The sequence below is a fragment of the Anguilla rostrata genome, chromosome 14 (genome assembly GCF_018555375.3).
Source record: "Anguilla rostrata isolate EN2019 chromosome 14, ASM1855537v3, whole genome shotgun sequence".
Taxonomy (NCBI): domain Eukaryota; kingdom Metazoa; phylum Chordata; class Actinopteri; order Anguilliformes; family Anguillidae; genus Anguilla; species Anguilla rostrata.
In genome coordinates this window covers 39900437-39927823 of record NC_057946.1, presented here as the reverse complement: position 1 = coordinate 39927823, position 27387 = coordinate 39900437, and the positions used below count along the sequence as shown (strand labels likewise).

The window sequence follows — 27387 nt, the reverse complement described above, 5'->3', positions numbered from 1 at the left end:
GTCAGAGGCAGGTGTGGTGGGTGGGGATGGGCGTGGCAGTTGGGGATGGGCGTAGTACTGCAGCTTGGTTCTTTAAATCTTCCTCCGTTTTGTGGGCCACTTGAAGGTCAGCCATCAGCCAACAGGCATCTAAACAAACACAACACAACCTTGCTATACAGTATATTACACTTATTGGCATGGTGGCTGTTCTAATTCAGAGCTATGTGTGCAGTCTATCTTGCTTTTTTACATGTTATGTGTTCATTTAGCTGGATACTCACTGATGCTATTGTTTTATGGTTTTCTCAGTGATACGGTTGAACATAGCAAAAGTATTGGGGGCAGTGACACAATTTTAGTTTTTTCGGCTCTGTACTCCAGCACATCGGATTTGAAATGAAAACAATGAATACGCAGTTAAAGTGCAGAGTGTCAGCTTTTGTTTGAGGGTATTCTCGTCCACACTGGGTGATTTGTGTAGTAATTACAGCCCTTTTTATATGCAGTCCCCCCATTTTAGGGGAGCAAATGTAATGGGACTGCAACAAAAATTGTGTCGCTGTCCCAATACTTTTGAATTTACCCGTACACCTGTATTACTCTCAACTGTAACTCACTGTTTAAAGGCCCAGCTCCTAAAAAAACCGCACTGTTACTGAATCCAGACTCACCCGTGCTGACTGCTGTGGGCAAGCTTGCGGGACAGTGGATGACCGGCTGGAGGGTGTCGGTCTGTAGGGCTGTCCTCGTCTTAAACAGCACCCTGCTGTAGCACGGGGAGTCCCAGTTCTGTCCCAAACCCAGCCCCCTTGTTAAGGTTTGAGGAGAGGGTAAGGGTGAGGGCGCGTAACGTGGCAGCTCTTCTCTCGGCCCCAGGGAATTATGGGCTGTGGGACCAGCACGCCGGCATCGCCTGGGTGCACCGGAACATCAGGGCCTTCGGAGGCGACCCCGACAACATCACCGTCTTCGGCGAGTCCGCCGGGGCCGCCAGCGTCAACTTCCAGGTAAGCGGCCGTTGTACCCTTGAGCAAGGTAATTCACCCGCATTGCTTCAGTACAGCTGTATAAATGGATGCAATGTAAATGCTATGTAATGTGTAAGTGTGCCTGTAATTTAAGTAAGGAATAAACCTGTCCTGTTATTGGAAAATAATGTACGACGGGGGTGGTGATGCGCCCGAGGGGAAGCCGAGGGTCGCTTAACCAGCCCCGAAGTACATTATTTTCCCATAACGGGACAGCCCGGAGGGGTTTATTCCACTTATACAACGGGTTACCAACAATCACTATGGTTACTTGAATATTTATTGATTTTTTATCGACTTAATCAGCTGAAAGTGAAATATTATTCCACGGCCGTTTGGGCATATTATTTTACCGTTGTCAAGCAAAACTCTGGTTGGCAGTTCTATTTGCACCGTTGTTAAGCAAAAACCTCTGGTTGTTAATTCTACGAAAACAACGGTTCCATTGAGAAAAATAGTTCCTTCTCGTTTTATACCATACAATTAGCACCAATTTTGGTCATTTTTGTCATTACATTATTTAAGAAAACTACTTGAAACCATAACTCAATCAAATTAACTCCCTAGCTCTGTCTTGCTTTTTAAAATGTTGCGGTCTCGCAGTGTAGACACTGCGTTTTTCCAAGACACTCTGAAACCGGGTTTGAATGCCAGTTAACTATATGATAGGTTCGCCGTCACCTGTCACCTAGCCAATATTAAAATTCTTGGTTTTAGGTCAGAATGGTCTCACAGAATGCTTGTTATCCCGGCTAGCTAGCTAGCTAGCTAGCTAACTATTGAATTGTATTCAAAACAGCGGTTACTACAAACGGAATCGTTCACAAAGATACTCATCCCGTAGCATGAGTTGAATACGGAATGCCTATTCTACTGTCCACATAAGTAACGATTCCGTATTTTGTGGGGTGGTTGGCATCCCTAAATTAAGCCAGTGACTAGAACCGTGATTCAACGTTGCAAATTGGACATTGAAAAGGGGAGGGGACGTAACAACAATTCAAAACCGAAAGAATAATTTTGCTATTTCAATAGCTTTAGAATGCTGGATTTTGTATCGCATTGATTTTAGAACTGTTAAAAGGCCTGTGGGTGTGTGTGCGTATGTGCATGTGTGTGTGGGTATGTGTGCGTATGTGCATGTGTGTGTGGGTGTGCGTGCGTGCGTGTATGCGCGTTTTATGAACAACAATTCCTAAATGTTAATGTTAAACGTGTAAATGTTAATGTTAAATGCGTAAATGTTAATGTAAATGTAAATGTGTGTGCATGTGTCTCCCTGCACAGCTCCTCTCTCCCAAAAACAGGGGTCTGATCCGCAGGGGCATCTCTCAGAGCGGGGTGGCCCTCAGCCCCTGGGCCGTGAACAGGAACCCGCGGGCGCTGGCAGAGGAGGTGTGTGTTCTGCTCTCTCCCCGTCTGGGTTCTGCCACTGCTGTCGTTTGGGTTCCGGTGAATAGAACCCTTCTGGACTGAACTACATTGGCCACAGTGCACTTCACACTACAGGGAGAACTACAGAGCCAGGGATTATGGGATAGCTGGTAGCTGTGAGGCCCTGCTGGGGGGTGGTGGCGGTTTAGGTCCGTGTTAGCCTTGCCCACCTCCGCTCACTGAGGCTCAGGCTTAGGCCAGTCTCTGCTCTGTAAAAAAAAAATGTTTTTGCTGTAGTGTGGATCAACAATTACAGCATTGCCAATTATAGAAAGAATAGGTACTAAAGCTCTCTCTGTCTCTCCCTTTGTTCTCTCTCTTCCCGTCTCTCTCCTTCTCTCTCTCTCCCCCCTCAGATCGCCATTAAGGTGGGCTGTCCCACAGATGAGAAGATGATGCCGTGTCTGAAGATCACAGACCCTGTGGCTCTCACTCTGGCTGGGAGTCTACACCTGAAGGGCTCTCCATCCAGTGAGTCCCACCCCCAGAACCCAGAACTGCTCCGCCTGACCGGCAAATGAGTGCGACTCACCCCCTATCCAACCCCAACTGCCCCGCCTGACCGCCAGACTAACAGACAAGAGCGACTCACCCCCTATCCAACCCCAACCACTCCGCCTGACCGCCAGACTAACAGACGAGTGTGACTCACCCCCTGTCCAACCACAACCACAACCACTCCGCCTGACCGCCAGACTAACAGACGAGTGTGACTCACCCCCTGTCCAACCACAACCACAACCACTCCACCTGACCGCCAGACTAACAGACTAAAGCCGCTTTTCCACCGTAGGGCCAAACCGTTACCAGGGCCACTCCGTGCTGTTCCGCGCTGCTCAGTACTCGTGGGAACGGTTACGGTTTCTGTTTCCACCGTCGGGCTGCTAAAACCAGGACTAGGAAGTATCTAGTGAGGACAGCAAGTGACGCGGTGGATCAGCGATGGCGTCCCGTCGTGAATGTAATATGCGCCAGTTGTTGTCGTCGCTCCCCACACTGTTTTGTTTTTGTTACGTTATGTTTCGTTGGCTGACAAAACGGACAAGGATTCTGTGTATTTTGGTCTGTTTCTGGTTTTTCTTTTTAGCGTATCCTCCACTGACCATCACTGTTGCATGCATTCAAAAAACTACTAACTAACGCTTACATTACAGTGTGAAATATCCACATTATATAATACCACTAACCTATTTAAAGACTCTCAATCCAAAAATAACGTGTAGGCTATAACCGAAATATTTGAGCAGTAATACTTACATAGCAATGATGAAATTTTATCTGTGTTCAGAGAGACAGTAAATCAACGAGTTCAATCTGCTTTGCTCCAGAAAACGATGTCAGCTAGTTCTATCAGCAAATATACGGCTTAGCTATGCCCAGAAGTCCTCAACAACAATAGTTTTTTCCAAGAAATTACGAAAAATCGTTAACAACGTTTTGTTTGGTGCAGCGTCTTAATGCGATATGAATGCGATGATAAGAAAATTTTTGGTTACGCTGACCTATAAAACGCTATTCCAAAAGCAAAATTAGACATGTTATACATAGTTAGAAAGCTTATACTCTCACTTTCTGAATAAATGAATTGTCAATCAAGCCAGACTGTACTAAAAACGGCATCAACGCCGTAGGCGATACGTGTGGTATTATGCACAGCTATTTTGAATGTACCCAGGCATCAAAAATTGGCAAAATATATTTCATAAACGGATTGTCCAAGACAATATATGACCACTCGGTCTCAAAAGGGACATCTCTACGCGTAAAACCAATGGTGAGGTAATGTAGCCTATTTATTCAATATTTAGTCCCAGGTACTGACTGTAGAATGACATGGTATCATTTTTTAAAACTTTGTCCCATTTATTTCGTTATTCAGTGAGCAGCGTTTTCACTGCTGTATATCTTATGGCTAACTTCATCTTGTTGCTATGACGGAATACGATTTTTGATTGGCATTTTTATTTATATTAGCTTCTCCACTGACCTAGCTTACGGAAGAGGATGTGAAGAGACCGTATGCAGAGACACAAAACTGACGTAATGTGAAACCAATCAGTGAATACGTCATTAAGCCTGCCCACCCGAACGGTTCTGCTGCACTGAGCACGGTTGTCTAACCGTGCCGAAAATATCGTGCTGGGCACGGTTTGTAATCGTTCCGGGCCAAACCGTTTCCAGGTGGAAACACCATTGGAACCGTTCCTCTCCGTGCTCAGAACCGTTCGGCCCTGCAGTGGAAAAGGGGCTTAACTAACTACTTCCTGTTCTCCCCAGACCCTCTCCTGTTCAACCTGCTGCTGGCCCCCGTGATCGACGGGGACTTCCTGCCGGACGAGCCGGGAAACCTGTTCCACAACGCCGCCGACATCGACTACATCGTAGGCATCAACAACATGGACGGCCACCTCTTCTGCGGCATCGACGTGCCCTCGATCAACCAGCCCCTGCAGCCCACGCCCCCGTGAGTCTGCCTCCGGGCATGCTGGGAAGTCCCCGCAGAACCGCAACAACACAGGAAACGTACACATCGTACATCGTGTGCGTGCGTGTGTGTGTGTGCGTGCGTGTGTGTGTGTGTGTGCGTGCTTGTGTGTCTGTGCGTGTGTGCGTGTGTGCGTGTGTGTGTGTGCATATGTGCGTGTGTGTGTGTGTGTGTGTGTGCCTGCCAGGCAATCAGGCAGATAAAATATAGGTGCATTTTTATTTGTTTGCACCATTTCCTCATTCACATATACATTATTGACAGAGATAATTATATAATGGAATGTTTCAAAAGTTCTTTTTCTAATGTATCCAGTACATTCTGACATTTGATGTCAGTTTTAGTTTTGATGTTATTATATTACCTTATATTATTATTATATTATCTGATCAGACCCTCCTCAGTAATCTAGTTTTCTGGCTTGACCCACTTTCATTGGCTTTTCTCTGATGTCAGTTTCCACGTTTGTAATGTTTGGCTACTAACTTTACCAAACATCTTGTCCAATGTTAACCAGACTTCCATCAGCTCCTCTCTTATGTTAACAAATCACATTCCGTCTTTGTAATTGGGTCCTTTACAGTATTAGCCAGTTAGGTTTACTGTCATACGGGCTCCCGTCAGGTGTTAACCAATCAGCTTCCTCCTTCTTTCAGGGAGGTGGCCATGGAGTTGCTGACTGCTCTGACCCGGGAGAAGGGGCCGGAGGCGGCCAGCCTCGCCTACAAGGAGTACACCCAGAGCTGGGGCTCCACCCCCAGCAAGTCCACCATCAAGCAGACCATTGCCGAGATCGAGACCGACTTCATCTTCCTGGTGCCCACCCAGGCTACTCTCTACCAACATGCGAACATGTCCAAGTAAGACACGGGCCTGTCTGCATCCATCAGCGTTATATTACTGCTACAGTACCAAGACGTAACACACACTCCATTCACCAGCGTTATATTACTGTTACAGCACCAAGACATAACACACACTCCATTCACCAGCGTTATATTACTGTTGCAGCACCAAGCCATAACACACACTCCATTCACCAGCGTTATATTACTGTTACAGCACCAAGCCGTAACACACACTCCATTCACCAGCGTTATATTACTGTTACAGCACCAAGCCATAACACACACTCCATTCACCAGCGTTATATTACTGCTACAGCACCAAGCCATAACACACACTCCATTCACCAGCGCTATATTACTGTTACAGCACCAAGACGTAACACACACTCCATTCACCAGCGTTATATTACTGTTACAGCACCAAGACGTAACACACACTCCATTCACCAGCGTTATATTACTGCTACAGCACCAAGCCATAACACACACTCTATTCACCAGCGTTATATTACTGTTACAGCACCAAGCCATAACACACACTCCATTCACCAGCGTTATATTACTGTTACAGCACCAAGCCATAACACACACTCTATTCACCAGCGTTATATTACTGCTACAGCACCAAGCCATAACACACACTCCATTCACCAGCGTTATATTACTGCTACAGCACCAAGACGTAACACACACTCCATTCACCAGTGTTATATTACTGCTACAGCACCAAGCCATAACACACACTCCATTCACCAGCGTTATATTACTGTTACAGCACCAAGACGTAACACACACTCCATTCACCAGCGTTATATTACTGTTACTACACCAAGCAGTAACACACACTCCATTCACCAGCGCTATATTACTGTTACAGCACCAAGCCATAACACACAGGCCTGTCTCTATTCACCAGCGCTATATTACTGTTACAGCACCAAGCCATAACACACACTCCATTCACCAGTGTTATATTACTGTTACAGCACCAAGCCATAACACACAAGCCTGTCTCTATTCACCAGCGCTATATTACTGTTACAGCACCAAGCCATAACACGCACTCCATTCACCAGCGTTATATTACTGCTATAGCACCAGGCCATAACACACACTCCATTCACCAGCGCTATATTACTGTTACAGCACCAAGCCATAACACACAGGCCTGTCTGCATTCACCAGCGTTATATTACTGCTATAGCACCAAGCCGTAACACACACTCCATTCACCAGCGTTATATTACTGTTACAGCACCAAGCCGTAACACACACTCCATTCACCAGCGTTATATTACTGTTACAGCACCAAGCAGTAACACACACTCCATTCACCAGCGTTATATTACTGTTACAGCACCAAGCCGTAACACACACTCATTCACTAGCGTTATATTACTGTTGTAGCACCAAGCCATAACACACACTCCATTCACCAGTGTTATATTACTGTTACAGCACCAAGCCATAACACACAAGCCTGTCTCCATTCACCAGCGTTATATTACTGTTACAGCACCAAGCCGTAACACACACTCCATTCACCAGCGTTATATTACTGTTACAGCACCAAGCCGTAACACACACTCCATTCACCAGCGTTATATTACTGTTACAGCACCAAGCCGTAACACACACTCCATTCACCAGCGTTATATTACTGTTACAGCACTAAGCCGTAACACACACTCCATTCACCAGCGTTATATTACCCACCCCCCTCTCCTGCCCCGCCCTCATTCAGAACCGGGCGCACGTACTCCTACCAGTTCTCCGTGCCGTCCCGGATACCCTTCTACCCCAGCTGGATGGGGGCCGACCACGCCGAAGATCTGCAGTACGTTTTCGGGAAGCCCTTCACCACGCCCCTCGCCTACTTCCCCCGCCACCGCACCGTGTCCCGCCACATGATCGCCTACTGGACCAACTTCGCCAGAACCGGGTAAACACCGTCCCCCTGGCCTGTACAGCACTGTGGTATGCCCACACACACATATGCATGCACGCACATAAGCGCACACACACACATATGCACACACGCATGTAAGTGCGCGCACACACACACACACACACGCATACACACATGCATGTACATGCGCACATACACACACACACAATTTAGGGCTCATACCGTCCTCTGGCCTCTCCCACACAGTGACCCCAATAAAGGAGAGTCCGATGTCCCCGTCGCCTGGCCTCGTTTCACCGGCTCAGGACACCAGTACCTGGAGATCAACGAGAAGATGAACAGGGACTCGGTCAGGCAGAAGCTGAGGACCCGCTTTGTTCAGTTCTGGTCCCAGACATACGCCCTGCTCCCCACCATCAAAAGCCCCTCGGCAGAGTAGTCGGCCTCGCGGCGGGATTCCGGAACCTTCCCCGGGAGCGTTCCGTTCTCCGCGGCGACGGCATGCGCCGCGTGTTCCGCTGGATCCTGAGAAGCCGAGCGTAATTCCTAATGATGCGGCCGCCTCTGGACCACCGTGATTTTGCAAAGCTGGTACTGCTTGTTTGTAAGCCAATGAGTGATAATACGTTCTACGCATTTTCCCTCAAGCAGATAAGCAATGAGCAATAAACCAAGAAAAGCATGACTCAAAAGACTCATGATTCTTTGATCGTTTTTATAATTTACTTTAAATATTTATTCACAGTAATATTCAGCCATATACGCCACACACATTTTCATATACAAGATGTATACTATCAGGTAAGATATTTGCATCCTAGGGTGATATAAAGCAGGCTGGTTTAAAAGTGGTGTCGCTGTATTATGTTCAGGTTCTATATTAACAAACAGTATCATGTGCTAATTAAGTTTATGTACCTTGTTTTAGGAAGGGACATTTTAAGACATTATTCATACACAGTCCTGTAATGGTCCAAAGGGCATTTTCTGGGGGTTGGATATGCACACATGGACACGCAAACATGCAAACACGCATGCACTCAGTGTGGTGTGGTGTGTAGCGCTCAGCGTGGTGTGTAATGCTCAGTGTGGTGTGTAGCGCTTAGCGTGGTGTGTAGTGCTCAGTGTGGTGTGTAGTGCTCAGCGTGGTGTGTAATGCTCAGTGTGGTGTGTAGCGCTTAGCGTGGTGTGTAGTGCTCAGCGTGGTGTGTAGTGCTCAGTGTGGTGTGTAGTGTTCAGCGTGGTGTGTAGCGATCAGTGTGGTGTGCAACGCTCAGCGTGGTGTGTAGCGCTCAGCGTGGCCTAATGCGGTGTGTAGCGCTCAGCGTGGTGTGTAGCGCTTAGCGTGGCCTAACGCAGTGTGTAGCGCTCAGCGTGGTGTGTAGCGCTCAGTGTGGTGTGTAGCGCTCAGCGTGGTGTGTAGCGCTCAGTGTGGTGTGGTGTGTAGCGCTCTGCGTGGTGTGTAGCGCTCAGTGTGGTGTGTAACGCTCAGCGTGGAGTGGTGTGGTGTGTAGTGCTCAGTGTGGTGTGCATTTAGGGCTCATACTGTCTCTCCTGTGCATTTAGGGCTCATGCTGTATCTTCTGTGCATTTAGGGCTCTTTCTCATACTGTATCTCCTGTGCATTTATCGCTCATGCTGTATCATGCTGTTTCTGTTTGTATTAGCACAAAGCTGAGGGGAAAGGAATGAAACGTGCTCTTACCACAAGGCCACTCGTGGTTTTTTGTGCGATTTTATCCGTGACCATGTTATGATATCAGACGAATCGAGGTTGTGCAACTGCGGTTTAAAATAGCACCGAGCGATCAATAATAGTTTGGGAAAAGATACCGCTCTCGAATAAATAGCCGGCGGGAACGAGGTTGTCCGGTCTTTCGGTACACACCTGCTCTGCGATGACCGTGCTGGAGATTGCGGTGGTGGTGGCCCTGTGCCTGGGGTCGGCGTCAGCGGCTTCCGTAAGTGCGGAGCACCGAGACCTTTATTAATAACCAATAATATCACATCACTGTTCTTCCAGGGTGCGTGAAGTACTTAAAGTGCTTGAAATTTATGGCAAGAAATGTAAGTACTAGAATACCGAGAAAAACAGATCCTTTTTCATTAAGTGCTTGAAAAGGTCCTTCAAGAAATGTTGTGTGCAACCATTTCCCAACAATTTGTTCATTGAATTTTGATATAGTGATTTTAATAGAAAAAAGAATAAGATATTTTTATACTATTAGATACTAGTATTTAATTTATTCGATGCTTTTTATTTTCCTTGTACAGCACTTTGGTCAACTTCTGTTGTTTTTAAATGTGCTTTATAAATAAACTGACCTGACTTGACTAGTATACTATTTGAAAGATCCTGTGCAGTCAAAATCATGATTTTAAAATGCTTATATTATGACCAAAGACTATAAGGTTACTTACACATTGATTTTAAAAGTATCTCACACATGTACGTAATGAATTAGATTTTTTCCCCTAAAAACTATACAATGCTCGACATTGCCGCCTGGTGGAGAATTTGGTATTTTTATAATTTTTTTAGTCTTTCTTGAAAAACATTCAAATGTACAAACATTGCAGATGCAAGAATATGAATTTAGCTAAATAAATAATAATAATAATAATTGAAGAGAAAGAGTTGGGATAAATAAACTATGTTAATATAAAATTATGGTAAACAAAAACACACATTATGCTTCTTTAAAGAGTTCATCGTACAGTTTGACAGTTCTATTACTTTTTTTAGTGTTTATAAATTTGAGTCTTAATATATTCTTTAAATTCAAATAAAAATCCAGTGAAATGGGGGGTAACTTTTGTTATTTTGCTTTTATCTATGTGAAATTTACCATATAGAATCAATAAGTTTACAATTAATTCAATCTTATATTTATCATGTAATGACATTTTTGCATTCAATTTTAATATTATGATTAGTTTTACACAATATATCAGCTTTCATTCGAGTCCAAAAAGTAATTGAATGTATTCAATGGTAAAATAAATGTGTTAAAGATTCTGGTTCATCACTGAACCAGAATCTTTACATTTCTTTTCAGTATCTAAAAAATTGGATAAATATATATTTGTTGGATATATATTGTGTAAAATTTTGATATGTACTTCTTTAATTTCATTGGTAATACAGAATTTATAAGGTAAAAGCCATGTCCTCTGCCAGTCATTACCTATAAAAATGTTGTCCCAAAAAACTTTTCCTCTAGGAGTAATTTTCCTTCTTTCATAGAATGTATTACATATATGTTTATTTTTGCATTTAGCATTTATAATGTCAATACCATATGTCATCAAAAGGAGTTCTATCCATCTTGAAATTGAAGATGACTTTTCATTAAATGGGATAGACCATTAGGAATAGCTTTCATTATATAATTAAATGCTTGCTCTCTGCTTGTAACAGGAAAGGATTTAACAAGAAGAAATTGTTTATAATTAAACAATAAACCATTGGCATCATAGAGATCACTTACATAAATAATGCCTTTATCAACCCAATTTTGCTTAAAGATAAAAAAAATTTCCAACAGTGATGTCTCCATTATTCCATATGATGGTTTTGTGTGGGGAAAAGTTATGTATGCAACATAATTTCCAAGCTAGGAAGGCCTGTTGATAAAATAATAGGCAATTTGGTAATGTTAAAATTATAAGTAAGTAAAAAATAAACACCACCCAACTTTCTAAAAATATTGTTTGGAATAAAATACCAAATAGAGCTTGGGGCTTTAAGACATTCCTTAATCCATTTTACTTTAAATGTGTTATTTAAATCAGTAAAAATTAATAATTCAAATCCACCTTCTTTTTTTGGACCCTGAGAGTATTTCTTTTTTTAGGTGGTGGTGTCTGTTTTTCCAAGCAAAATTAGTAAGTATGTTGTTGATTTCCTTAGATGTTGAATCTTGGACAAACATTGATAGGGCGGGATAATCATAATCAGTGTTTTGTGCAGATGAAGAGACGGGACTTCACTGCCGCATCTCTCTCCCCCTTCTCTCTCTCTCCTCCCTCTATTTCCTCTGAATTTGTGCCCTTATGTCTTGTAAAAATGATTAAATCCTGCATTAACTTTTCAAATGGTCATTTTCAGACAAGGTTAAGTATAGGCCTACATTTCGTAAAAATTATTAAACTACTAACGCTTACATTACAGTGTGAAATATCCACATTATATAATACCGAAATATCCACATTGTATAATACCACTAACCTATTTAAAGACACTCAATTTCAAAAATAACGTAGGCTATATAACCGAAATATTTTGAGCAGTAATACTTACATAGCAATGATGAAATTTTACCTGTGTTCAGTAGATGGAGACGGAGACAGTAAATCAATTATAGTGTTCTATTCGCTTGTTTTTTGTTTTTTTTTGCTCCAAAAAACGATGTCAGATAGGTCTATCAGTAAACATATGTGTTAGCTATGCCCAGAAGTCCTTAATAATAATAGTATGCCTACTTTCCAAGAAATTACGAAATATCGTTGACAACGTTTTCGTCAGGTTCAGCATCTGCTACCACAGAGTGAATGTGTAAGTGAATGCGATGATGAGAAAACTTTCCGTTACTCTGACCTATAAAACGCTATTCCAAAAGCAAAATTAGACATGTTATACATCGTTAGAAAGCCTATACTCTCACCTACTGAATAAATGAAGTGTCAATCAAGCCAGACCATACTAAAAAGGGAAACAACGCCGTAAACAACACGTGTGGTATTACGCACAACTATTTTGCAAGGTACCAAGGCGTAACAAATGCACGTATATTTCACAAACAGATTGTCCAAGACAATATGAGACCACTCAGTCTCAAAAGGGACATCTCTACTTGTAAAACCAATGGTAAGGTTGTATATTTATTCAATATTTATTCCCAGATATTGACTAGAATGACATGGTACCCATTCTTCTTATTGTAAAACTTGACTGCACTCCCTTTTGTTACGTCACTTCCGGGTTTGGTGGGTTTTTTAAGATGCGGAAGTAAAATTCTCTCACAAAAACGACTCCAGAAGTCACGGTAGTGTATATATAAGTATATTTTTTATGAAAATCTAGTTCATACATCATTTTCCTACACATTGATTCACTGTAGTCTCCAACCTGCAATATACTCGTTAATAACGACGTTCTTGGAGACTCAATGGGGGAAATTGCCAAACTTGGCAACCCTGGTCTCTACTGGAGCGCTGATTGGATAGTTGAAAATGCCTTGAACGATTGGCTCTCCATACTGGATGCGTAAAAACAGTGACAAAAGTCTGTGGGTGCGTCCGAATAGTCAACAAAATAGCTGCGTCCGAATAGTCAAAAAAAAATTACGTCCTATGTCTTTTCCTAACCACTTTTCCTTGACCTCGATGGAAAATGCCATGAGGTTAAGGAAAGATGTGAAGCAGAATTCAAAAGGATTTCGGAAAAGACAACCGCGGTGCTAAGAGAATCCGACTGCACTTACACTAGGCTACGTAATTATGCGACGGCAGGTGTACGACGTGAGTCTGCCGTGGTAAAACTACAATGTTCCGAAGGTGAACTACTAAAAGCGCATCTTAGATATTTCGCCCCGTGCGTTCTTATCGTGTTGTTTCATGCAGGCTATATAAACGTGGACAAACCAGTGAAAAATATTACTTCATTACCAAGGTTGGAATTGAAATAAAAAAGGAATATAGGCTACCAGTCACAAAAGTGAAACGAAATGGTTGTCACATTGAGAATGGTTGCTCACGCTCACCCTCCTGTCCACTCATATTTATCGACGACATGGATCCCAATTAGTATGATTGTATGAAAGTAATTCATTAAATTTAATGCAAGATAGGAATAACATGTTAGGCCTCCAAATGTACCACTGTACATATCATTATTCATAAGTTTCAAACATGTTGAATTAGAAACATAATCTGGCTAAAAACGTCTCATATCCCTTTTTCTTGAAAGACAGACTTCTGTGTAATGTTAATATCCTGATTATGATCTGATTATAAGCCTATGCATATAATAGCTTAAGAACCACCACACACCTCAGTCATGTTGATCGTTTGTTTCCGTAAACGGCTGAATGGTGCTCCGCTTTAAATGTTGCTGCTGTAAGGGATTGTGGGATGGAATTATCTCCTTTCCTTTCGTGAAGGACGGTCCAGTGTGCCCTATGCTAAAGGAGATGAGATAGGAAGCACTGAAACACCTTTCCTTAGCATTTAGAGAATTCGAACAGCTGTTATCATGGCTGCCACTTAGATACTTCCGGGTCATTTCACTCAGTTAGGAACCTTCCTAAGCAAAAAAGACAATTCGGAAGCAGCTTGTCTGTAACTTTCTTCTTGTAAACTGGACATTGCATGTAGAGGGAGTGTCGCACGTAAAAATCTGTTTTGCATTCGTACTTTTTCTGTTCACAAATGTTAATAAACCACTTCAGATCACAAAACACATGTAGATTTTAATTTACAGACGTGACCCTACACCCTCACGAAAATCTATATCCACAAACACAACGTTTTTTTACAGGTTAAACTTCCAGAGTACAAACACGAACCATAAGTTGCAAGCACAAGTCATTGCTTACAAGTACAAAATACTTTGTTTCAGTTTCAACTCGCAATGTACAAACACAAATCATAATTTGCAAGCACAAGTCATTCCTTACAAATGCAAAATATTTTTTTTAAATTATTAATATGGCATTAATTTGAGCCGATAGGATAACTGTGCTGAGTAAAGACCTGTATCATAAAGCAGGATTACTGAGTTAGCTGGATAACTGCGCAGAGTAAAGACCTGTATCACAAAGCAGGATTACTGAGTTAGCTGGATAACTGCGCTGAGTAAAGACCTGTATCACAAAGCAGGATTACTGAGTTATCTGGATAACTGCGCAGAGTAAAGACCTGTATCACAAAGCAGGATTACTGAGTTAGCTGGATGACTGCGCTGAGTAAAGACCTGTATCACAAAGCAGGATTACTGAGTTAGCTGGATGACTGCGCTGAGTAAAACCCGGAACAGCTGTTTTTACAGTCCATGTCCCAGATTTGAGGAGGGTTCCGGGTTTTACTCAGTGCAGTAATCCAGCTAACTCAGTAATCCTGCTTTGTGATACAGACTTCAAATGTTAAACGGGGATCTCAAACACAAGTCCTGCAGGGCTGCTGTGTCTACTGGTTTTTGATGTGTTCCTGCACCTATAGTAAGTGCTTAAATTAAGTCATTGACTGGCAAAAGATCCACATCTTGTGCATGCATGCCTTGTTTCCAAGGCCTTAATTGGCTGCTGATTAAAAGGAAATCACAAAAGCAGCAGACACTGCAGCCCTCCAGTACTGGAGTTTGACACCCCTGTTTTAGAAAGAAGGAGAGGGTCTGATTACACATCATTTTGCCACCTGTCATCCCATTCTTGCAGGTTTGATTTAAAAATAATCCCTAGTGCAAGATATCCCTTTTTTGTTTGATTATTGCTTTTTAAAGATGCCCAATGACTGGCCATGTTGGTATGTCAAACTCGACACTTTTGCGAGGGTTAATTTTTCAAATCTTATTATTTTATTTTTATTATGGTTTGCTAAAAAATATTTATTTAAACTCTAATCCAGTAGACATTTTCAATTATTTAATTGCGAAATCTGGACATTTTGAGGTATCTTTTTAAAGCAGATTTATTGACCTGGTCTGCAAACTAGTCCAGTTATGCAAAATGTCCTTTTAAAGAAATAGGGTAGTGAATGTACGACTGAACTTTGTATACCCTTTATGTGGTTTGTTCAACATCTCCGTTATCATGAAACTGTATTGTGGTCTATATGTACGGTCTATCACAGAACTCTAGATTTATTTTAGTGCACATACACCAACGCGCACACAGATGTGCAAAGACCTTGAGCATGTTTGTTCTGGCTCAGACTACTGAAATATTGTTAATGAATGTTGCAGCTGCCTGTCAGCAGGAATACTACAACGATAACACGTCTTCACGTCATCTGACTCAGAAGCACAATGTATATTCGTCTCATGGGTGGTCAAAACCCAGGGAAAGTGTTTACCTGGACATGGAAAGTATTTTTAAAACTTTTGTTGTTTTGTTTGTTTGGTGCATCCATTACATTTCCCTTTGGTATCAGGAAATATAATTTAATTTGCTCTTTAGTATTTGCTAAACTGCATTTTTCAAAACAGCAGAGATAAAAAGACTTCCCAAAAATAAAAATGATGAATGAGATTACCCCACTTAAATTTTAAATGTGACATTTGCATCTATCTCTGGTTTTCTAACAATAATAAGCTCCACTATGTTTCAAGGTCAGTTTTTTTGGCAATTCTATTTTCGGTGAACAGCTATGCAATGTCCCTTTAACAGATGTGTGTGTGTGTGTGTGTGTGTCCATGTGTGTGTACATATGTGTGTTTGTGTGAGCAAAAGCTTGTATCTGTGTATGTGCGTACAGTATATGTTGTACAGTAAATATCCAATATCATCGTATATGTGTGAATGCACCTGTGTCTCTGTGTGCATGTATACTTGTGTGTGTCCAGCGTGTGTGTGCATGTGCATGTATGCTTGTGTGTACAGCGTGTGTCTGTGTGTGCATGCATGCTTGTGTGTGTACAGCATGTGTCTGTGTGTGCATGCATGCTTGTGTGTGTACAGCATGTGTCTGTGTGTGCATGCATGCTTGTGTGTGTACAGCATGTGTCTGTGTGTGCGTGTATGCTTATGTGTGTACAGCGTGTGTGCGTGTATGCTTGTGTGTGTACAGCATGTGTCTGTGTGTGCATGCATGCTTGTGTGTGTGTACAGCATGTGTCTGTGTGTGCATGTATGCTTATGTGTGTACAGCGTGTTTCTGTGTACGTATCTGTATGCAGTATTTGTTCACGCACCGGGGTGTGCGTCTCTGTTCTCAGCTGGGGCCGGTGCTCACAGAGGGAGGCATGGTAGAGGGGAAAAACATTCACGTGGGGCTCTTCCGCTACATGGACGTGTTCAAGGGGATTCCTTTCGCCGCCCAGCCACAGCGTTTTGAGAAACCACAACCCCATCCTGGCTGGGAAGGTGGGCTCTGCCACAGCCCCGAGCTCATCCACAGCCTCACGCTCAAACAAATACAGTATCCCAGTAATATCAAAATACTAAATCCAGCACATAAATAATGTCTTTTCAGAATGTGCATACGAAAATATATAACCTTCATCTATCATCATACAGTATACGGCCAAAAGTATGTGGACACCTGACATCCAACATCTCATCCAAAATTATAGCCATTAATATTAGTTGGTACACCCTTTGCTTCTATAACAACCTCCACTTTTCTAGGAAGACTTTATACTAGATGTCGGAGCTTTGCTGCAGGGATTTGCTTCCATTCAGCCAGAAGAGCATTAGTGAGGTCAGGCACTGATCGGGCGATTAGGCCTGGCCCGCAGTTGGCTTTACAATTGATCCCAAAGGTGTTGGATGGGGTTGGGGTCAGGGCTCTGTGCAGGCCAGTCAAGTTCTTCCACACTGTTCTTGACAAAACTATTGACATGGTTTTGAAACAGGCATGGGTCTTCCCCAAACTGTTGGGGAAGCACAGAATCGTCTAGAATGTGATTGTATGCTGTAGCATTAAGATTAGCCTTCACTGAAACTATGAAACCATGAAAAACGGCCCCAGACTAAGGGGTGTCCAGATACTTTTGATCAAATAGTGCATATTAGTAACTGCTACGTTTGAATAGACTCTCATGCCATGTTTTTAGAGCCAGTATTTCATATCTCGCTGTGTTAACCATTATTTATTCTCTGCAGGGGTACTGAAGGCCAAGAAGTTTGCCAGGAGGTGCATGCAGGTGAATCTAATTCAGACTGAGACTCGTGGCAGTGAGGACTGCCTCTACCTGAACATCTGGGTCCCGCAGGGCCGATCGGGTACTATATCTACAGCACCTACTCCACCCGTACTCCACCCCTACTCCTCCCACCTACTGTACCTACTCCACCCACTACTATACCCATCTACTGTACCTACTCCACTCCTACTCTACCCTTAGTCCACCCATCTTCTGTATCCACTCGACCCATCTACAGCATCTACTCCACCCACTACTCTACCCATCTACTGTACCTACTTCACCCACTACTGTACCCATCTACTGTACCTACTCCACCCATACTCTACCCCTACTCCATCCATCTACTGTACCTACTCCACCCACTACTCCACCCATCTACTGTACCACCCCTACTCCTCCTATCTACTGTACCTACTCCACCACTACTCCACCCATCTACTGTACCTACTCCACCACTACTCCACCCATTTACTGTACCCACTCCACCCCTACTCTACCCCTACTCCACTCATCTACAGTACCTAATCTACCCCTACTCCACCCATCTACAGTACCTACTCCACCCGGACTCCACCCATCTACTGTACCTATGCCACTCTTACTCCTCCCATATACTGTACCTACTCCACCCCTACTCTACCCCTACTCCACACATCTACAGTACCTCCTCTACTTCCACTCCACCCATCTACTGTACCGACTCCACCCCACTACTGTACCTACTCCACCCCTACTCCACCCATCTACTGTACCTACTCCATCGCCTACTCTATCCATCCACAGTACCTACTCCACTCTCTACTCCACCCATTTACAGTATACTGCACCCATCCTCCATCGATCTACAGTACCTATTCCAACCCTACTCCATCCATTTACTGCACTTACCCAATCCCCCTTACTACAACCATCTAGACTGCGTACTCAATTCCCTTACTCCATCTATCTACATCACCTACTGTATGTATACACATTTACATGCTCTATCTCTATCTTTACAATACATACTCCATTCATCTTACTGCTCTTACCATCATCAGTCAACTCCATTTACCGATCTGTGGTATTTTTCTGTCAGTCTTTCTTTTCTGTGTCTGTCTGTCTGTCAAACTTTGTATATGATTGATCTGTCTGTCTATCTGTCTGTCTGTCTGTCTGTCTGGTCCCCTCTCCTCTGGCAGTGTCCACCGGTCTGCCTGTTATGGTCTACCTCTTTGGCGGTGGCTTTTTGGTCGGGGGGTCCATGGGTGCCAACTTTCTGGACAACTACCTGTACAGCGGGGAGGAGATTGCTGACCGGGGGAACGTCATTGTGGTGACGGTGGGGTACCGCGTGGGCACCCTGGGGTTCCTCAGCAGCGGCGATGCCAGCGGGCCAGGTGAGGGCGTGGCACAGTGGGGATGGGCGTGGCAGGTGGGAATTGGCGGGGACAGGAGGGGTGGGCGGGGATGGTCAGGGGCAGGTGTGGTGGGTGGGGATAAGTGGGACTGGCTGGGGACAGGAGGGGTGGGTGGGGACAGGAGTGATGGGCGTGGCACAGGGGGACAGGTGTGGCAGGTGGGACTGGGTGGGGACAGGAGGGGTGGGCAGGGACGGGCATGGCAGGTGGGGATGTGCGGGGACAGGAGGGGTGGGTGGGGGCAGGAGTGGTGGGCGGGGGCAGGAGTAGTACTGCAGCATGGTTGCTTGGATCTTTCTCCATTTTTTGGGACACTTGAAGGTCAGCCATCTGCCTGTCTGGTTTATTTGTTGCTGTATATTACACTTATTGGCATGGTGACTGTAGCTTTAATTTGAGGGTATTCTCGTCCACACTGGGTGATTTGTGTAGTAATTACAGCTCTTTTTATATGCAGTCCTCCCATTTTAGGGGAGCAAATGTAATGGGACTGCAACAAAAATTGTGTCGCTGTCCCAATACTTTTGAATTTACCCATACACCTGTATTACTCTCAACTGTAACTCACTGTTTAAAGGCCCAGCTCTAAAAAAAAACCACACCGTTACTGAATCCAGACTCACCAGTGCTGACTGCTGTGGGCAAGCTTGCGGGACAGTGTATGACCGGCTGGAGGGTGTCGGTCTGTAGGGCTGTCCTCGTCTTAAACAGCACCCTGCTGTAGCACGGGGAGTCCCAGTTCTGTCCCAAACCCAGCCCCCTTGTTAAGGTTTGAGGAGAGGGTAAGGGTGAGGGCGCGTAACGTGGCAGCTCTTCTCTCGGCCCCAGGGAATTATGGGCTGTGGGACCAGCACGCCGGCATCGCCTGGGTGCACCGGAACATCAGGGCCTTCGGAGGCGACCCCGACAACATCACCGTCTTCGGCGAGTCCGCCGGGGCCGCCAGCGTCAGCTTCCAGGTAAGCGGCCCCCGTCGCCGCCGCCCCCTCCTATCCCGGTTACGCTCGGATGCGTCCCGCACCGCCATGTTCCCCCCACGCCTCATTTCAGATGAGTGTTTCCTGTCCCGCACTGCCATCTTCCCCCCGCGCCTCATTTCAGATGAGTGTTTCCTGTTCCGCATCACCATGTTCCCCCCGTGCCCGATTTCAGATGAGTGTTTCCTGTCCCGCACTGCCATCTTCCCCCCGCGCCTCATTTCAGATGACTGTTTCCTGTCCCGCACTGCCATCTTCCCCCCACGCCTCATTTCAGATGACTGTTTCCTGTCCCGCACTGCCATCTTCCCCCACGCCTCATTTCAGATGACTGTTTCCTGTCCCGCACTGCCATCTTCCCCCGCGCCTCATTTCAGATGACTGTTTCCTGTCCCGCACTGCCATCTTCCCCCCACGCCTCATTTCAGATGACGGTTTCCTGTCCCGCACTGCCATCTTCCCCCCACGCCTCATTTCAGATGACTGTTTCCTGTCCCGCACTGCCATCTTCCCCCCACGCCTCATTTCAGATGACTGTTTCCTGTCCCGCACTGCCATCTTCCCCCTGCGCCTCATTTCAGATGACTGTTTCCTGCCGTTAGATCGCACAGGGAAGTGCTTTTCCCCAGGGCACATTACCCAATCAGAGAGTTAAAACATCTGAAAACATCAGGTCACACGTCTGTTGACTTTCTCGTCACTGTGGCACATTGGTGATGAGTTGTGATGTGGCAGTGTAGTATAATGGCTAAGGAACTGGGATTGTAACCTACCAGTCACAGGTACGAATCCCAGGTAGGACACTGCCATTGTACTCTTGGGCAAGGTACTTAACCTGCATTGCTTCAGTATATATCCAACTGTATAAATGGATGCAGTGTAAAAAGTTTTCCAGTCGCTCTGGATAAGAGTGTCTGCTAAATGCCTGTAACGTAATGTAATGTGATATCAGCAGGTTTTTGATGCCTGTTGCATGTGTGTATGTGTGTGGGTGTGTGTGCGTGTGTGTGCGTTTTATGAACAACAATTCCTAAATGTTAATGTTAAATGTGTAAATGTTAATGTTAAATGCGTAAATGTTAATGTAAATGTGTGTGCATGTGTCTCCCCGCACAGCTCCTCTCTCCCAAAAACAGGGGTCTGATCCGCAGGGGCATCTCTCAGAGCGGGGTGGCCCTCAGCCCCTGGGCCGTGAACAGGAACCCGCGGGCGCTGGCAGAGGAGGTGCGTGCTCTTCTCCTCTCTCCCCGTCTGGGTTTGGGTTCCAGTGGACAGAACTCTTCCGGACTGAGCTACAGTGGCTAGCAGTGACCACAGTGCACTTCAGACTAGAGGGAGAACTACAGAGCCAGGGATTATGGGATAGCTGTCCGCTGTGAGGCCCTGCTGGAGGGGGGGGGGGGGGGTGGCGGTTTAGGTCTGTGTTAGCCTTGCCCACCTCCACTCACTGAGGCTCAGGCTTAGGCCAGTCTCTGCTCTGAAGACATGGATGTGTATCTTTCTCCATCTCCATCTCTCCCCCTTTTTTTCTCTCCACCCGTTTCTCCCCCTTTCTCTCTCTCCATTTCATGTTTCAGTTTCCAGGTTCTTTCATTGGTGACAAACAACAAAAGAGAAACAATTGTAAAAAAAATTGTTTTTTGCTGTAGTGTAGATCAACAATTACAGCATTGCCAATTATAGAAAGAATAGATACTAAAAGCTCTCTCTCTCTCTCCCTTTGTTCTCTCTCTTCCCGTCTCTCTCCTTCTCTCTCTCTCCCCCCTCAGATCGCCATTAAGGTGGGCTGTCCCACAGATGAGAAGATGATGCCGTGTCTGAAGATCACAGACCCTGTGGCTCTCACTCTGGCTGGCACTCAAAACCTGGACGGCTCTCCATCCAGTGAGTCCCGCCCCCAGAACCCAGAACTGCTCCGCCTGACCGGCAAATGAGAGCGACTCACCCTCATCCAACCCCAACCACCCTGCCTGACCGCCAGACTAACAGACAAGAGCGACTCACCCTCATCCAACCCCAACCACTCCGCCTGACCGCCAGACTAACAGACGAGAGCGACTCACCCCCATCCAACCCCAACCACTCCGCCTGACCCCCAGACTATCAGACAAGTGCCAGTCACTCACCACAAAGAGAGACATCAACCATTTGCATTATATTTATTTATCAGACACTCTTATTCAAAATTTAATTATATCTATGTGTATATATAAGTTAAATAAGCTATCATCACTACAGGAACTGCACAAATAGAACTCCTAGTGTGGAAAGAAGTGTATGAATCAGCTGCACTGACGTGATATATCTCTTCTCATGTTTAAAAAAGCGATCTTAAAGATGAGAAGAGAATTAGAATTTAAATCCAGTGCTTAAGAAGTGCTACTGCCTTGTAGACAGCTCTCCATGTGTATTCTGCATATGTGACTATTTAGGATAAGGTGACGTACCCCTGAGCGTGAGTCGTTTGAACCCGCGGTGTTCCACTTCCTGTCCTCCCCAGACCCCATCGTGTTCAACCTGCTCCTGACACCTGTGATCGACGGGGACTTCCTGCCGGACGAGCCGGGAAACCTGTTCCACAACGCCGCCGACATCGACTACATCGCAGGCATCAACAACATGGACGGCCACCTCTTCTGCGGCATCGACGTGCCCTCGATCAACCAGCCCCTGCAGCCCACGCCCCCGTGAGTCTGCCTCCGGGCATGCTGGGAAGTCCCCGCGGAACCGCAACAACACAGGAAACGTACACATCGTACAGCGTGTGCGTGCGTGTGTGTGTGTGCGTGTGTGTGTGCATGTGTGTGTGTATGTGCGTGTGTGTGTGCGTGCGTGTGTGTGCGTGTGTGCATGTGTGTGTGTGTGTGTGTGTGTGCGTGTGCGTGCCAGGCAATCAGGCAGATAAAATACATTGCATTTCATTTGTTTATGCTATTTACTCATTGACATATAGTATATTATTTTTCAACAGAGATAATTAGATAATGGAATGTTTAAAAAGTTTTTTTTCTAATGTATGCAGTGCATTTTGACATTTGATTTCAATTTTAGTTCAGATGTAATGATATGACCTTGTTTTTCTGATCAGATCCTCCTTAGTAATCTAATTTTCTCACTTGACCCTCTTTCATTGGCTCTCCTCTGATGGAAACCAATCAGCTTCCATGTTTCTAATGTTTGGCTACTAACTGTACCAAACATCCTGTCCAATGTTCCTCCTTCTTTCCGTGGCTGTTCTGTGGCTCAGGGAGGTGGCCATGGAGCTGCTGAATGCTCTGACCAAGGAGAAGGGGCCGGAGGCGGCCAGCCTCGCCTACAAGGAGTACACCCAGAGCTGGGGCTCCACCCCCAGCAAGTCCACCATCAAGCAGACCATCACTGAGATCGAGACCGACTTCATCTTCCTGGTGCCCACCCAGGCTGCTCTCTACCAGCATGCTAACATGTCCAAGTAAGGCACGGGCCTGTCTGCATCCATCAGGGTTACATTACTGCTACAGCACCAAGATGTAACACACACTCCATTCACCAGCGCTATATTACTGTTACAGCACCAAGCCATAACACACAGGCCTGTCTCTATTCACCAGCGCTATATTACTGTTACAGCACCAAGCCGTAACACACACTCCATTCACCAGCGTTATATTACTGTTACAGCACCAAGACATAACACACACTCCATTCACCAGCGTTATATTACTGTTACAGCACCAAGCCATAACACACACTCCATTCACCAGCGCTATATTACTGTTACAGCACCAAGCCATAACACACACTCCATTCACCAGCGTTATATTACTGTTACAGCACCAAGCCATAACACACACTCCATTCACCAGCGCTATATTACTGTTACAGCACCAAGCCATAACACACACTCCATTCACCAGCGCTATATTACTGTTACAGCACCAAGCCATAACACACACTCCATTCACTAGCGTTATATTACTGTTACAGCACCAAGCCGTAACACACACTCCATTCACCAGCGTTATATTACCCACCACCCTCTCCCATCCCGTCTGTTACAGAACCGGGCGCACGTACTCCTACCAGTTCTCCGTGCCGTCCCTGATCACCACCTACCCCAGCTGGATGGGGGCCGACCACGCCGATGATCTGCAGTACGTTTTCGGGAAGCCCTTCACCACGCCCCTCGCCTACTCCCCCCGCCACCGCGATGTGTCCCGCCACATGATCGCCTACTGGACCAACTTCGCCAGAACTGGGTAAACACCGTCCCCCTGGCCTGTACAGCACTGTGGTATGCTCACACACAAGTATGCATACACGCACGTAAGCGCACACACACACGTATGCACACACGCATGTAAGTGCGCGCACACACACACATAAGCGCACACGCACACGTGCACACACATGCACACACACATAAGCGCACACGCACACGTACACACACACATACACACACATGCACACAGACACACACACACTGAGACTACTCTGCAATACATTGTACCATTGGTCATGCAGAGGACTTCATTAAATATTTAGATCTTGCTTCCAGTTTTTAGTTACAGTTTAAATGTACTGCATGCCAAGCTGCACAAAGAACCAACGCACAGTTAGTGTGTCCGACAAAGGCTTCACCACCATTATGTTTCAGTCAACCACAAAACAGTGCAAATATGAAGCCATAGAGTTCTCCATATTTCATTTTGGATGTGCCTTATTACTCTTGTGCCTGAATTACTTTACCTTGTTCTGAAAGTACATTTTTTGGTTTGGCAATCTACCAAAAGGCAAGCTGGGAATCACACTCACCACCCTCCTTCATGTTTATAAAAATGTTTTGAAATAGAAGTAAAGAAAATTGCATTATTCATATTTTTACAAGATATGTTACAGAATGTGGCTGGTTTTAAAGGTGCAGTGTGTAGAATTTAGTGGTATCTAGCGGTGAGGTTGCAGATTGCAACCAACTAAATACCCCCCCACCTCCTCACCCCTCCCTTTCCAACGACGTAGGAGAAGCTACGGTGGCCTGTAAGTTCAAAAAATGTCAAGCGATGAGGTTCCTTGGTAGATTTATAAATTGTAGTTAGATATTTAGTCTGTAAAACTATAGGTCATAGCTTACAAGTAAGGTAGCGATTATGACAGTTAATTGTTCCGCATTGTGGTAGCGTTTCATTGCTAACGTTAGCTAACGTTAACTGCTTTGCATGGTAAATCATAGAAAGACATGATGCGTCACGAAAACTATTACACTACTAATTAACGATTACATTATGGTGTGAAATACCTTCATTATAAAATACCACTAACCTATTTAAAGACACCCATTTTCAAAAATAACGTATATAACCAAAATATTTTGAGCAGTAATACTTAAATAGCAATGATGAAATCTTACCTGTTTTCAAAAGATAGAGACAGAGACAGTAAACCAATGACATATTTCTATCCGCTTCTGTCTTACACCAGAAAATGATGTCAGCCAGGTCTATCAGCAAACGTATGGCTTAGCTATGCCCAGAAGCCCTCAATAATAATAGTATTTTCCAAGAAATTATGAAAAATCGTTGGCACTGTTTCGTTAGGTGCAGCGTCTTTTACTGCTACCACAGAGTGAATGCGTAAGTGAATGCGATGATAACAAAACTTTTGATTACGCTGACCAATAAAACGCTATTCCAAAAGCAAAATCAGACATGTTATACATCGTTAGAAAGCATATACTCTCACCTACTGAATAAATGGATTTTCAATCAAGCCAGACTGTAGTAAAAAGGGCGACAACGCCGTAAACAACGTGTGGTATTATGCACAGCTATTTTGGAAGATACCCAGGCATCACAAATGTGCGTATATTTCACAAACGGATTGTGCAAGGCAATATATGACCACTCAGTCTCTTCTTTCTTCTTCTTTGTTTTCCAACCGGTGCATTCGTGCCACCCACCAAAATTAAAAATGCGATCAAAAAAAAAAAAAACGCCAAAGCCAAGGCCCTCTCTCGTGCTGTTTGCCTGTTCTGGGCTACTGTAGAAACATGGCGGTGCAACATGGCGGCCTCTGTGGAAGAGGGCCCGCTCCCTATGTAGATATAAAAGGGCTCATTCTAAGGTAATGAAAACACAACGATTCTTATTTTCATGGGATTATACACTAATTAAAACATACTTATGAATATTATATTCCATTTCTGCCAAGTCCGTTCCGCTAGATGCCACTAAATTCGACACACTGCACCTTTAAACCTAAAATTACTTATATCTTGAATTTTATATATTCCTGTATGACAGCATGTCTTTGTAATCAGTAGAAAATCAGTAGCTCTTTCATTATGCAGCTATGTCATTATAACCAGAGGTGAAAAGTCTAAGGGTCAGAAAGTCCTGCCGTGTGTTCCTTTGACCCATGAACTCAGCCAGCTGATTTCACTAATTAGTTCTACCTCCTGGCTGAAGAATTGTGCTAATTAGCAGATCCAGTTAATTGGAACAAAATACTGGGGAGGACTTTTACATTCTGAACCTGGATTTATACATCTAATTATCTCCGAGTGTGCCAGTTCAGTGGCCCCGCCTACTTACTTGTTACTGTCCTCTGGCCCCGCCTACTTACACTTTACTCTCCTCTGGCCTCTCCCACACAGTGACCCCAATAAAGGAGAGTCCGATGTCCCCGTCGCCTGGCCTCGTTTCACCGGCTCAGGACACCAGTACCTGGAGATCAACGAGAAGATGAACAGGGACTCGATCAGGCAGAAGCTGAGGACCCGCTTCGTTCAGTTCTGGACCCAGACATACGCCCTGCTCCCCACCATCAAAAGCCCCTCGGCAGAGTAGTCGGCCTCGCGGCGGGATTCCGGAACCTTCCCCGGGAGCATGCGCCGCGTGTTCCGCTGGATCCTAAGAAGCCGAGCGTAATTGCTAATGATGCGGCCGCCTCTGGACCACCGTGATTTTGCAAAGCTGGTACTGCTTGCTAGTTTGTAAGCCAATGAGTGATAATACACTCTACGCATTTTCCCTCGAGCAGATAGACAATGAGCAATAAACCAAGAAAAGCATGACTCAAAAGACTCATGATTCTTTGATGCCGTTTTAATTATTTAAATATTTATTCACTGTTATATTCAGCCATGTACGCCACACTCATTTTCATACACAAGACGTATACTATCAGGCAGGCTATTTGAATCCTAGGGTGATATAAAGCAGGCTGATTTAAAAGTGGTGTCGCTGTATTGTGTTTAAGTTCTATATTAACAAACAGAATCATGTGCTGATTAATTTGATGTACCATGTTTTAGGGAGGGACATATTAAGACATTACTCATACACAGTATTCTAATGGTCTAAAGGGCATTTTCTGGGGGTTGACTGTTACTGTGGATTTTGGATATGCAACACACAGGGGCACGCAAACCTGCAAACATGCATGCACGCACGCACCCACGCATGCAGACACAGACAAA

The 27387-nt window shown here is 44.8% G+C and overlaps 2 protein-coding genes across 2 annotated transcripts; both read left to right on the top strand.

Moving 5' to 3' along the window:
• Positions 1 to 858: 858 nt before the first annotated feature.
• LOC135239129 (bile salt-activated lipase-like) lies at positions 859 to 8371 on the top strand (the record flags this gene model as incomplete). The annotated part of the gene is given in 7 exon segments (XM_064307565.1): positions 859 to 989; positions 2298 to 2405; positions 2801 to 2915; positions 4722 to 4908; positions 5586 to 5789; positions 7522 to 7719; positions 7933 to 8371. Coding segments are annotated over 5 exon segments (861 nt in total). The 3' UTR covers positions 8126 to 8371.
• A 1135-nt stretch (positions 8372 to 9506) lies between these two features.
• On the top strand, positions 9507 to 26982 carry LOC135239126 (bile salt-activated lipase-like). The gene is made up of 11 exons (XM_064307562.1): positions 9507 to 9647; positions 16622 to 16769; positions 17511 to 17630; positions 18736 to 18933; positions 19783 to 19913; positions 21048 to 21155; positions 21701 to 21815; positions 22432 to 22618; positions 23179 to 23382; positions 23972 to 24169; positions 26563 to 26982. Exons 1-11 carry the CDS (start codon positions 9585 to 9587, stop codon positions 26753 to 26755), a joined length of 1665 nt encoding a protein of 554 aa, XP_064163632.1. The 5' UTR covers positions 9507 to 9584; the 3' UTR covers positions 26756 to 26982.
• Positions 26983 to 27387: the final 405 nt, after the last annotated feature.